Here is a 14,654-nt window from a genome sequence, read left to right on the forward strand (position 1 = left end):
GAGGGGCATTTCAATTAAAAGCGCTGGAGTCCCATCACCATGATGGAACGGGAAGGGGTATTTCACCGTCACCGAAAATTTTCCTATCCTTTGACGCCTCCTCATTATAACCTCCCCGCCATTTAATTTATCACGTTTCACTTAAGCCCCGAGAAAAAAAAAGAACAAAATAAATTAGGAGTAAATGAAATTTGGTTGAAGTAATCACGAAGATTGGGAGTGGGAGATTTTAAAGGGAATGTTTACTTATTTTGTACTTATTTTTTTTCTTTTTCATTCGAGATGTTGCACGATCGGTGGAATTATTATCGCATCATTGGTCGGTTTACTGATGCGATGAGACAAAGGAGAGAGGCGGCGACTGAACTTTCATCTTATTTGCATGGAGATTTTTTTTTTCTAGATGTCTCGCATAGTCGACGACAGCTGACGTGAAATTTCCAATTGGCCTCGCGCTCCCCAAAGACACAGCGGGTAATTTTGTGAGAGAAAGAAATCGGAGAGGATAGAATGGCGCAATATGAAGGAGCTGAGATATTTTCTGGATTACATCCGAAAGACGTGACTTACTGAATTAATCATTTTTCCCATGGAATCTTCACCCCGATATTTTTCCAATTCAAAAAACTCACTCGAATTGCAATTGATTTTTCATTAAATCTCTATTTCTCTTAACCAATCGTCGCGAGCACTTGACTCCATGTTAATCACAATGGAAGTCGGAAGAATTAACAATACCGTGCTAAAGAGGTTTTCTTAGGACACAGACCATCGGTTTTTGCCGTTCCACCGGTGACAATTCATTTGAAATGTCGCGTTTCAAGGTGTTGAGCACAAGTGTGACTCATTCTGATCCAGATACTCCGTGAAAGCGGACAATTCACCTATTGAAGCCCTAGGAGACGTGACATCAAGTTTCTATGAGCGAGCGAAACGTCTGGAGCGGCAATTGACACGACTGGCATTTGAAATCCCCTCAAAATGTGCAACAAAAGGCTTTCCACCAGTGTCAAATGTTCCTAATCAACGATTAAGGGAATGAGAATGCGATTTGTGAACCGTAATTTAACGTACGGGAGGAGTGGAAAAATTTTGCAAATTGAAAGAAATCGCGAAAGAGACTTGAGTTAAGTGGAGTTTCGATGAAAATCTGGAATATAACGCCCACAACAACCCTAATCCATCATTGAGGGAATATAATGAGCTTAACGAATCCCTGGGAATTGGAGTTAAAACACTGGATCATCAATCTGCGGTGCCTCACTGAACGACGCAAATTGTGATCTCCACGAGAGTAAGGAGATTCCATCCCGGAAGGATAAGTGTACTCTTAACCCTGGGATGAAGGGAAAGAGGGGGTTTACCGCTGTACATGCGACGAGAGAAGTAATTCCTGCGATTCATGGTATCCCCATGGTTCGACTAAATGGTTTAGTCTGACCCGTGTTATACTCTACTTCCTACCACATTGTCCCGCATATTTGCTCGCATAGTGGACTATCCACTTTCTGAGAGATTTCCCAGTGAGTTGTGGACTACCGTAGGAAGTAATTGCGGATAACGAAGGATAATTGTCGGTGAGAAGGCGAAGTTCTGATACTTCAGTTATTCATTGATTCGGTTGAGGATTGAGGATGGAACAGAAACGTGACGCATTCCACACATATCCTACAAAATCAATGTAATATATAGCTATTGTCAATTCCCTTATTGCTCTATATCCAAAATTGATATCCATTCTCGGAAATCAATAGAAAAGAAAATCAACTCATCTGAGAGCCGTCCAATTTTCCACTTTCCGCCGGATGGTATTTATCGTCCTTAAGGATAAGGTTGGAAGGCCCAGCAAGTAGCAACGAAGTCACGAGACAGGCCTTCTCCTCGGGCTACCGTGAAAAATTGAAGCCATCGATCATCTACCACCTCTTTTCCTCGTCCCCATCCTGGCAACTCTATCCCTCTCACCACTCACACACCCTCATCCATCTGGAGAGGGCCAACTCGTAGGCGATCGTGAATATCAAACCTATCGATTTCGTCATTAGCATAATATCACCGAGAGTAAAGAAAAAAAAAAACGAAGAGTCGTGGAAAGGGCGATGAGGGGAAAATCTAATATCACATGGGAGTGAAATTATTCCGTCGTTTCACGTAGCCCCAATTAATCAAATTGTTTTCTTGGCGGATGCAAAGAGACGTAGACTTCAATTATCCAGAGCCCATTGAACATGAGAGAGAGCGCCTTCGTTAGCACAGACGAATCCCGGGGTATCTCCCCTCGATTTCAGTCCCTTTTGTGCACTGTTATATATCCATGAACGAATCTCGCATCCCCCGAGCGTCCGATTCTCAGCTTCTCTGGCAGTTTGTGCACGACAGTTACATAACCCTCGTACGGATTTTCCTCACGGGAGGGTGCGCCAATGACAGGGAGATTGGAGTATGTCGATTCAACATAGAATCAACGATTCCGTCTGTCTCGAGAAGACACTCTTAGAAGAAAAATTAAATTCCAAGATTTTTGAGGTAACGAACGGAGAAAAAACGACTGGAAAAAATGCAGCTGTTGGGGGCATTAACAAATGAATCTCATGAGATCCAAAAGGTGATCCGAAATGATTTAGTTGAACAGAGGTACGCGGATAAGGCGGTAGGCCCTTGAAGCGACTGATAATACCGCGCACTCTGCTTTGGCTTAAAGGGATGAGTTTGAAAAGCCCTTCTTGCGGATATCCCTCAGGTTGTGGAAACGTTTTGCCCTTTTCTAGTCCTGAATTCATCTTTTTAGGTCGGATCCTCTTATTTTATCTCAGACCGTAATTCTTCGTTTCTGTATGAGGTGAGAGGGAGAGTCGGAGGGAACAAGGACCAGAGTTGCGTTCACCATCGTCGGAGTTTAAATCCTTTCCCCTCGGATGCGACAGAAGGACAACTCTTACCATTTTTCATTCATTTTTTTTTTGCCCTCAGTCCGGACCATCCCAACTCTGAGAAATGCAACTCTCTTCTCCTTCTCGGGGGGGATTAATTGCGCCGTAAAACGAGAAATTCAAATCCGAACCTCAAAGTAAGGAGGCACCCACTATCTTTTCTTCTTTTCATTCGTTCCACTTTGCTCATCGTCAAACTGAAAAGATTTTAGCCGCCCCCGTACCATTTTCTCGCTTATGTCCCTCCATCCACTTCTTGGGATACTTCTCATCTCCTTGGAGTTGCAATCAGTATGGCAAATTGCTTGCAATCGACCTCAAACTATCCAAATCCGCGGCTTGGGAATTAATTCAATGCCTCGGGACGGATGGGATTTATTATTTTCAAATGCCCTGGATAACGGATTTCATTAAATTTAATATCTGGCTCTTTTCGCTGGGAGAGGGAGCAGTCTTGAGCAGTCGGGGATTTACCGATTTTTAGGATTAAGAAAATCCGAATAATTGATTAATTTATTTATTGAAAAAACATATTTACGATACACAGAGAGAATTGATTGTATATATTTTTATTAATAGCCAAATAATCCGAATAGTGAAGCTCAGTCATTGAAATCCTCTTTTAATTCCATTTTTCATATAATATTGTGAATTTTTGAGAGAATTTTCCGGATATAACTGCCAATATGAAAAATGATGATTTAAAGTAGATCCTAATGCAGCAATTTCCTCTAAAACAATTTGAAATTAATTATCTTAATTAATAACTGTCTGAAGGTGATAAATTTCATCACTTTGATCTTCCTCGGCATGATAGCCCGAGACGCAAATTATCCACTTACGAATCCAGCGAAGCTTGAGCTAATATTCATGCTAACTTAATGGAGAGTACAAGGACCGATAAATAAATAATTAACATGGACGAAGCTGTCTCAAGTATGTAAATACCTCTCATCGTCTACTCGACTCATCTTGACGGGGTTGAAGGGTTGCCTCCTGCATCCGTCGTAGATTAAATTAATTCTCACTTTGACGCATCATTGGAGATACGGAGGGATGAAGCCACAGGAAGGTGCACTCCTCGACACCCAGGTTGTTATGCTAAAAAGTATTCCATTTTCTCGTTTTGCAATATCACCGCAAGCCCGTGGAGCATAACTCTAAAAATCCAGAGGGATCATGAATAGCATGAATATTCCCTGTGATCTTTAACGCTAAATGTCTTCTTTCTTACCTTCCAACGCTTTTTAGGAATTTCTCCTTTTACATCCGCTTCTTCTTCTTACTTTGACGTGGAGACTTGACTTTTCTACTTACCTCTTTCTTCATCCTGCTTTTTTTTTTCTCACTAACACGAGATGTTTGGGAGACTGTGTCAGTGGGAAGCAAAGGTGCAAAAGTGACGATGTGCACGGGAGATGGCTTGGGGAAACTGGAGAAAGAGCATTCAAAAACTTTTACATCAGGGGACAAATTTACTTCGAAATATACCACCGATGTAAACTGCAAGTTTATTGGTGATGATGGAATTGTGGGGACTTTATGTCGGAGGACATCACTCGCTGTTTGATATTTTTCATTTTCGTTGAGTGCTTTTGTTGACAACAAATTTCCAACGAATTGAAATAAATTTCATGGCTTTTTTTCAGCATTCTGACTTTTCCGGAAAATAATAAATCCCTCGGCTCCGTGTGTTTATACATTTTTCCCATGGGCAGTGAAAATTTTCAATCATAAATTCTCCAGTCGAGTCACTTTAACGAAAACATGAGAGAATTACAATCTGAATTGAATGCGATAATGTTTTATCGTGGCGATCAATGCTCTATGGGATCAATGATAATAAAAGCACACGGGATATTCGATTCGCAATATACAGCCTCGTAGAGGAGCGGATATAAAATTGGATCGATGGTGCGATCAAGTGAGCCAATTAAATCGGCTTTATGTGCAAGATGTAAGGGACAATCCCAACACCCGTTACTAGCCTCGAGATAGCTATCGCGCCAGATGTTTTTATTATGTTGTACGCATGGATATTCCTATAGGTAAATAAGAATTGCATCGAACGCTTCTCATATTACCAACGTTATCGTTAAAATGAATGATCAGTGGCGAGGAAAATAAATGGATTCGCATCGTTACACCATTGACCGTCGCATGCACCGAGAAATCAAACTCAACTAAAATCAAATTATTCCTCTGTTTTTATTCTCTTCCGTTTAATAGAGACTAGGATTATAATGCGCGCGGCCTATTAATTATTAAACTAACTTTAATATAACGGAATAATGAGATTGTTATTATAATTTGTTAAAGTTTGAGCTTTTTCAATGTTTTTCTATGGGATAAATGACTTCTCTTAAATCACAGATGTTTCGTCGGTAATCAGAGGTTTATCTGTGCCACTTCCACAGCCTCGGGTGCAATTTCAATGGAATAATCGATTCGATCAATTATCCAATAATGTTCATAGCCTCGACACACGTGTAATTCACGGAAAGTTCCCATCGTTCTGAATTCCACATTTTGGCCACTCGAGAATCGGATTTTTCACTCCCACGGACAATTTGCATGTTCCATTTGTGGATTAATTTATCGGGGGGGGATTTAATTTTTTACTCGATATATTTCACCGACGGAATATCACAACTCGTCGCGTTGGCATTCCTCTGTCAATTCCCGGGTATGATCGGTACAGAAAATTATCTAGCGGTGAGAAAAAGGAAAATTCCAATTCTGTTGGAAAAATTCAGGCAGTTTTTTTTTCGTGAATATCTCATGTGATGGCAGATATTATAGACATAAATCCACTCGCCATGAGAGGTGGCAATTAAACTCTCGGGAAAGTGATAGTGGAGTAGATAAGCTGGACCCTCCCATAAAAAAAAAACATGAATGCAAAATAGGGCCTCAACGCTTGAGCCCTTGAATCGTTAAGCTGGGAAAATTCGATTCTGCCATTTACAAATTAGGTAACATGTAATTATCTCATTGCCATTAATCCGGGGGAATATTTTGATACCCCGGTATCCCCATCTCGCACAATCATTCTCTGTTGGCTCGTCGAGCCCCTGCATAATATAAATCGAATGACGATCGGACACGAAGGATAATCGAGGCATTTTAATCAGCTGCAATGTGTCGTGTGTTGACCTCGCTGTTGCCAGCGAAATTGATGATCATTTATTTTCCGGTTGGACAAGCATTACTTCGTATGAACAGGAGTGCATATCTACCAGGAAAAAAAAATTCCTTTGACGCGCAATTATACGGAGAAAAAAAATGCAAAAAAAAAATTTAGCAATCGCCAAAATTTGTCATCAATCCCATCAAACTGAATAAACAATTATACGAATCGTGAATCACAGAAAGATTTGAAATCAAGTTGGAAAACTCGAATTGAACCGATCTGAAAAATTCACCCGAATCGTGCAATTTTCGTTTGAAATACATTCGTGGATAAAAAAAAATGGTAGTTGCGGTTCAGTATCACAACCGTACAAAAACTGCCTTCTGTATCTATAAAAGTCACCATCACACGACATGTTTAATTAATCAAGCTTTCACCCTCGTTGCTCCAGCTCCATCCGCATCATTCTATTTTGTTTCACAGCGATATTTTTTTTTTGTTTCCATATTTCATCACGGCGCGTGTTGTCAAAGCTCATGAATCATTCCATATTTTTTAACCGAGAGGTGATTAAACGCGGTTGAATATTTAATCACTGGAATTTTAATGTCACCATGAAAGTCGTTGAGTAGAGGGACAGAGAGAAATTGAACGTCAAGTACCAGTAGAATTTATCGGATATGGGTCTGACATTCCCGGTATATCTAAGGATTCACCCTTGCCGTTCCTTCGGCTTTTCATTAATGAAGAGGACGTTGATTCACTCAATGGCACCCTGGGGGATTTTAAAGCCAGTCTGTTGCTCTTTTCTTCCGTAGGGAGGGGGGAAAATTAATCGCGTAATTGATTCTGGAAGGTGTGAAAGTAACCGTCATCTTTTTTGCGGCGATAAATTGGAATTAATTGGGTTTATATTTCATTTTTTCACGTTAAATCCATTCTACTTCACTTTCACCCTTGCAGAGCTACTTTACACGCTTACTCAAGTTTTTTTTTGCAGCTACTTGAAATTGTTTTGACCCATTCGGAACTACTGTAATGATTACCAAGACTCTTGTCGCATCAACGTAAGTCCGAATTTAATCCACACAATTAAATCGAGTCAGATGAATAAATAAAAATGAGTCCGCCTTTGATAAATTACATTTTGCAATTTAGGCAAGTCGACAGTGACTTCACATAACTCATGCCACATTATATATCCGACCGAGAAAGTTACCATTATTTCATGCACCGTCGAATACCTGCGGGAGAGCGAACATAACCCAGAGAAATACGCGATTTTTAAGCTTATCCGAGGCGCGTTATTTCACGAAAGATACGGGGCCGCGCGTTCACGTACACTCCGGAACAATGAAAAAGAAAAAAAAAAATTCAAACTAAAACGAGGTCGTGTATGGATGTGGAGTTGGGTACGGGTTAAAGGATGGACGTGTTTTCCAGGAGGTGCGAAATATTTCCTCGAGAATCGGAGGCAACGTCCGTGAAAAAGTGAAAGAGTGAGATGGAAAATGGAGAAATAAAAAAATCTAGTACATAACAAAAAGAGATAGGAAAGAAGTTAGGTGAGTGGTACGTGTGAATTATATTGCAGTAGATTTTGCATACCAGAATGTATCACTCTGTGCCGTATAAATTTCTCAGAATAATTCTCAATGCAAATCACGTATTTCCTCTGTCGGTTTTACAAATGGAGAGAAAATTTTATTTTCACAATTTGCTCTCATGTTGTAACGTGTTCCAACGAGTTTGATTATTTTTTTTTAGTTAAGTTTCTTTTTCCCGAAGACGGAGAGAATATTGTTGGAGATGTTGGAGGCTTTCCTAGTCATCCTGACTCTCGGTTTTTTGCCTTCGGTTTGTTTCCACAATATTACATTCATCTTCGTTCCCTTTTTAGGGGGCAATGATTAATCAGCGGGTTAATAAACCCTGAAGGATTATCTCTGTCATGATGAGGGGAGAATGTCGACGATTTGTCGAGGGATGAGGCTCTCAAGCATCTTGCATTCTATGGTTCATTGCATCAACTTTTCCTTCTTTTTTTTTTCGCTTTTCGATGGATGGAAAATTCTACGGAAAATCCACATTCAGGCATAATTATCCTTGAGCGGATGCTCTACGGATGCTCTGCCACGAGGAGAATGGATTATGGAATGTATTTTTAGGTGAAAATGAATCTCATTGAAACTCTGATTCCAAAATCCCTCTGTATGCACGCATTTGTGAGAGGACGGGAGTCAAATTCCAGTGAAATAGCGCAGTAAAAGTTCAGAGGAACAGTGGAATCATACAAATACCGGGGATTTTTTTCTCAGTATAATCTCTTTTATTATAAAATTTTTAATTTCAATTTAGTACTGAAGTACTAAACTGACATATTTAAAACGAGAATTTTGTGTAATATCGACGTATCTCAGAATTATTGATTGTAGGATGGTCGGAGTGAATAGAGTGAAGTCAGTTAATTGTGAAATATTTATCCGGAGTGAGGTAAAATTTCTTATTCGAACCTTTGAAAATGAAAGGGCATTTCCGAAATCAGTGAACTCCATGCATTAAAAATGCCGGTACATCAAACTTTTGTTTCAAATAATGAAGACTTTTTGTCCCGCTCCCATATTCTTATTCTCCTTTTATGATAGTCGTTTCAAGCCCTTCTTGCCTCTGTCTCTCCCCATGAATATCTTATTGACGTCATTTCTATCCTCCCTCCAATGGCAAAAAGGCCGTAACGGAAAATAATCCGACGAAAAAGAAAACTGAGATCCAAAGAAAAGAACAAAAACTCTCGTAAAATTCCGAGTGATGAAAAATTAGGTAGAATATACTGTCTCACTGTTGTTTATTCAAGATTTGAAAGGCGTAAAAAGATATAAAAAGGGGGTGGACGAAAAAAATTTGAACAGTTTATATTCTCTCTCTGGGGATACGAAGTTCTCTACGATAAGCCGATAAATGGAAATATTTTTTCGATGAATTACGAGTGAAGAGAACAACTGAATTTATCACCTACACTCACTGCTCCACATTTTATTTATTTTTTGTTCTTTTCGTTGGATGCAGAAACGAGAACAGAATGTCTCGACGGAAAACGAAAAATATGAATTATAGATATTCCACTCATCGCTGCAAATCGTTAATTTTCCGAGAGCCTAATAATTGGATAATTCAAGTGCTCCGATAATAATTTTCGTAATTTTTCCTATTCGTCAACTGACGCAGCGAACGATGATATTACCGAGTAATGATCGAAACAGCCCATAAAAAATTATGTAGATAACTTTAAAAAATCTTTATGGTCATGAATAGCCCTGAATTGTCTTGTCAAATGACGCACCGAGGATCGATCGGTTAAGTTCATGGAAAATTGATGATGAAAGCGTGTCTAGGCTGACGGTTCATGGAACAACGTGCCATGAATGAACGACCTGACGCGTCCAGAACGACAGGGGAGTACAGGAGGAATAGTCGAGGACTCTATTGAACGACAGGATACGACCTGGTCTATAGCCCTCAGAGTGGATGCCAGTCAGGAGTGAGTAAAAAGGATGGGTGGGATAGCTCGTTTTCACGATCCTCCATTATCGATTACTAGACTCTGAGATATAGATGTCTATATGACAGTGAGAGCATTAACGCTCTGGAGTCATGGAGGCGTCAATATTCTCGAAGGAGCCATGCGGCCAGTAAGAGCTATCCGCTAATGCGAGATACCACATTGTGTGCAGCCACTATTCATCCTGGGACTTTTACGCATTGTATTAAGGAGACGTTACAACACCATCACTACACGTATTTTGGCCGATACGAGCCCTCTCATCCCTTCAGCAATAATGTATGTGTCTCGGGGGACTCACAGAAGACTACCGTCTATATCTCCCAAGAGGTGAAACGAGTATTATCTTAGGTTGGCAAAGTTTATGCTCTACGAAAATCAACTTGTATCTTTGAACCTGATGGTCACGTGCCCGGGAATTCATTTCGCATTTTTTTTAAATGGAACTCATTTTTTGAAAACGCAAAAGTTAGTCCGCGATTCAATGAATCGAAATAAATCAAATTTAAAAATTAACTCACCCGTTCGGTAATCTCGATGATATCCACTCTGTCCTTTCGGTGTTAATGTTTCAAACATGCTGTTCACATATCTCTCCATGGAGCCCAAAATTTTTCAACCTTGGAGTAGATTTCTTGGCAAAAGGATTCCCAACAGAATATTAGAATTCCTCTCTCTTCAGGCTAGCCCACACCCAGTCACGTTTTCTTCGTACTCTCAAAATGACACGTGCTTGGCACAACCTCGTAGAAAGCACCATCCAAAGTATACATGGGCGAAGGTAACAGGAAACGAGAAGCAGAAAACTACTGCTCGTGGGTACTACAGCGTTGTGTGCTCCAAGGGATACAACACTTTGATACAAAAAAATAAAACACCGTTGACGGAAGGAAAAGGGAGAGTTCGCTGGCCCGCTTGGGAAATTCGATAGAATAGCGTCATGATCATCTATATTTGAAGCCCAGCACTCACCTCCTCGGTTCTGAGGATATCTGGAAATTAATAAAAAAGATTTGTTAGTTTTGTAGTCTAGAGACTTTTAAAGATGAATGGATAATTCACACAATTTTTCATCTGCCTACCAATTTAGATAACGCGGAAATAATAAAATAGGAATTCAATAAAAAATTATGAATATTGATAATAATGTCGGTGGATAAATATTTAATAATTGATATTCGATTGAAGTTAAAAGCCTCAAAGAAACTCTTGCATTTTTCAATTGTCTTTCATGTAAAACCCGAGAGGAATAAATTCTCCACATGCTCCAGTAGTATAATCTAGTTTATGTCAGACCGACACGGCCCCTCGCTGTGCGGATATAATTGTTTATTCAATGGAATAAAGCAGAAGTCGATCCGCCATATCTCGTTGAAAAAAATCGCAGCGGAAATCGAGATATCGAGTTTTTTCCCCATTTCTCATCGAAAAATCCGTTGATATCAAATCGACAGTATAAAAAAATTCGCATCACTTCGTGTTGATTTTTACCTCTAACTCGTCCATAAAATGATAAAAAGTGGATAACTCTCTCGAGTAAAATTCATAGCGTACTAGGTGGTGTAAACCGAGGAGGAAGGAAGCATATAACCGTATCACTGCGTTTATCTGTTTAATTAGCCTCATTCAGCGATTCCTTCCCTCTCTGGATTCACCGAGACTGCATTAAGGTTTGACAAATGACGACAGAGAGATCCAGGGGGAAGTTTATGCCTGTGTACAACAGTGTAAAGATACACTTTGTCTACAGTACCCCCTGTTTCTTCACTGGGAATCTCAGTTGAGGGGAGTTGAGGTACGATCATACAAGATAGCAGTTTTAATTAAGCAATGTCGCAGCAACAAATTGGATGATTTCTGATATTTATGAGTTCCCAGAGACATCAGTTTTATATTCATTCATTTTGCTTTTTATTCAAGAAACTTTTCTGTTGAAACGCCACATCTTCCAATTTTCTTTATTTATCAAACTACAGTATTTTTTTTGTAATTCTAAAATACTTTGAACATTTTTATTTAATGTTTGGAAATATTTTAAGAGTGTTGATCTTCGATTGGATTGGATGCACTGTGCTTAAATTATTTCTGAATTATTCTTCAAACTAAACAATAAAAACCAAAAAATATAAAAGATATAAAAGGATAAAATTATAGAAGAGGTAAAAAAAAATAGTATATAAGCGCGGTTGCATCGCGTATCGAGAGGAATTACTTTTCTCATTAAAAAACCAGAACAAAAATATTTTGTTTCTCTTATATCTTGAAATAAATCAGATAAATTTCAGAAGGAAATGAACAGAAATAAAACAGATTAATACCATTATGTATTGATTATTTAAATTATCCCTCCAACATATCAAGAATACTCTGGACCAGCCGACGATATACCAGAGCTGTCAGACTGCTCTGATCATCGTCAACAGCAACATCAAGAATCATTGGATTGGTTGACACATAGAGAGCCATCATGAATTTTCCATCAGCAGTTCTTTGAATAATTTGATCAGACACGAGATTGAAAAACGCCAGAATTCTCTCGATCTCCTCATAAATACTGGAGACGAATTCCTCTGTTATCTTCAAGCACTTCTGGTTGAGAGATTTATTCAGTTTCTGAAGTGTCCTCCTAACAGATCGACGCTGACACATAAGAGAACCTTGAGGCCAGTGCAACTGTTGGTTTTCAGCTTTTGATTTCTTCTCGACATTCAAGGTTAAATCATTTATTCTTTCATTGATATTAAATGGAGGGGATGTGACAGGTAGACTATTTGTTTTGCACTTTTCAATAATTACGTCCGATCGTTTTGGCGTCTGGATTTCCTGAGGATTTTTCTCGGGCGAATCGTTATAAACGGAGGAATTCAATTTGTTTACGTTTTCATTTCTGTCGTCTGCCTGAAATCCCGTCTTGTCTGTTTTTGTCAGAGTTTCCAATTTCTTGATTCGTTCCCTCACACTCTCGCTTATCTCGCACAGGAAAATTATCATGCTCCTCGCAGCCATCTGCTTTGCTTGCTTCTTAGTTTGTCCTTCACCTTTTCTCGTCAATGAAGACACTGTGCAACGAGTTGTGAATAATCTAGCGTGGGGAGGACCTGATACACCTAGTTCCTCGTAATCGGGGTAGGAAAGAGCTTCGTATCTGCATATGGTCTACAAATTAAAGAAAATGTAAATTGTATAAATTAATTACAGGAACGTCTAAAGAACGTATCAAAAATTCTGAAAAAATTTTCTCTACTCTTTGAAGATTCAAAACTCTTGGACATTTCAGTAAAATTCTAATACAAATGCTTATATAAATCACAATTATTTTACCTGTAGAACATTAATCGGCATTTTTGTCCACCATACTTCACGTTTTGGTTTATCACTTCCACAAAATGGGTCTCTGTCATGTTTGATTAAATTCAACATCAACTGAGCAGCATTTTGTTTGGCATTTTTTTTAGAATCCCCTGAAGCTGATATGGTGTGATCAAAGCAGGAAACTTGGTAAGTAAACACACCATCACCTCTGGATCTCCCGTCATAAATTAATTCATACTGAGGAGAGTCTCTCCTCTTCATCATGAGTTCGTTCAAGGCCTGAACTGAAGAGACGATTCTCTCAACGTCTCCATTAGTTGCCATAGTTCTATGATTATCTCGCCAGGGATTATAATTTTATCATAATCTCTGTATAAAATACTCAAAGATACCAGAGGTCTTCACGTGTTAAATCACTCAATATTTGGTTTTTCTTTCAGCGGAATTCACGATTCACTGCACACCGAGGAGGAATATCACGTAGCTATTCACCTTTTTGCGTCGAATGAGGCATTTGCACGTGGTGTCGAGAATGATTGGATATATATATATATATATATAGTTGTTTAGGTTTTCGATCGGTCATAGCATCACAATCGACTCCTTAAATTTCCCGTGGGGCGGCGCCAGGGCCACATTTTGACTTAATTTTAAGATAAAATTCGTTTATTTTCATTGCCAAGGCCATTCCAGTGACAACTAATAAAAGTTAGTCAACTATTCGCTAATATCCCGTCAGTTAACAGTTTTTTTTTCAAACAGATATACGACCGATTATTCTTATTTATTTTCCTTAAATTAATAGATGATCCCAGTCCAATGGAGTGAAATGAAAAATTCATTAAAAATCATGGATTTGATGAAATTAATACCTCTACACTGCATTCAAGATGCACAAATCCTGGAAATCCTCTCAGTACCAAATTTTCCACTCTTCCTCTCATTTCTATTCCCTCGAAACCGAGAAACCTAATCACAAGAGATTCAACTGAACTGCACATAACTATTTCCATTGGTGGGATGAGGTTTGTATCCTTATTGGTTTTGGTTTTCCCGGCGTAAAGTAATTTTACGCACGAACACCCATTTTCACCTTCAATCGTGCACCCGGTGCAAAGCACTCCCGAAAAATAAAGTAAAACCGGAAAAAAAAGACACACACGGCTCACTGGTACAGAATTGTTGACCTCATGACTTCCGACAAACAATTCTGAACGTAAAATATTAATTGAAACAGAAAATTCCACTGAATATCCAGAAGTTCTCGTAAGAATATAGAAAGAGGATTTAATACAATTTCGATAAAATATTTCATCGCGGATATTCGATTAGTAGACGTTTATGCAGTGGAGGACTGCCAGCGAATGATGTTGCAACGAAGGATTCTAGATCCTTGAATATTTTTACTTTAGTTTCAAAATACACCGCCAGGCGAAATGTTTCTGCAAGGAAAACTGTGGTTGAAAGTTATTAAGGAACTGCTTGTTGAGAGACTCACTCAACCACTACCGCGCAGACGACTGTTCACTTCGGCGGATGCTCTACAACTGGCAGCTGATTGAAACCTTCGGAACCTGCAGGAGTCCAGTGCTGATCGCAGAAATTTGAGATTGAAGCCGCTATTTCTGATGGTGAAATACTCCATCAATCAACAGCAGATTTCACTTCTTTTCGCTTCGTGGATGGTTTCAAAATTTTCGAAACTCTTGAAAATATTGAG

The 14,654-nt window shown here is 39.1% G+C and overlaps 1 protein-coding gene across 1 annotated transcript; it reads right to left on the bottom strand.

Annotated features, from left to right (window-relative positions):
• Positions 1–11,655: 11,655 nt before the first annotated feature.
• Positions 11,656–13,444, bottom strand: LOC105271486 (double-stranded RNA-binding protein Staufen homolog 1). Its single transcript, XM_011313065.1, has 2 exons — positions 12,944–13,444; positions 11,656–12,778 (listed from the first exon to the last, which is right to left on the bottom strand). The coding sequence occupies exons 1-2, from the start codon at positions 13,256–13,258 to the stop codon at positions 11,963–11,965; spliced, it is 1,131 nt and encodes a 376-aa protein (XP_011311367.1). The 5' UTR covers positions 13,259–13,444; the 3' UTR covers positions 11,656–11,962.
• Between the last annotated feature and the right edge of the window lie 1,210 nt (positions 13,445–14,654).

The sequence above is a fragment of the Fopius arisanus genome, unplaced genomic scaffold (assembly GCF_000806365.1).
Source record: "Fopius arisanus strain USDA-PBARC FA_bdor unplaced genomic scaffold, ASM80636v1 scaffold00004, whole genome shotgun sequence".
In the NCBI taxonomy this organism is placed as follows: Eukaryota; Metazoa; Arthropoda; class Insecta; order Hymenoptera; family Braconidae; genus Fopius; species Fopius arisanus.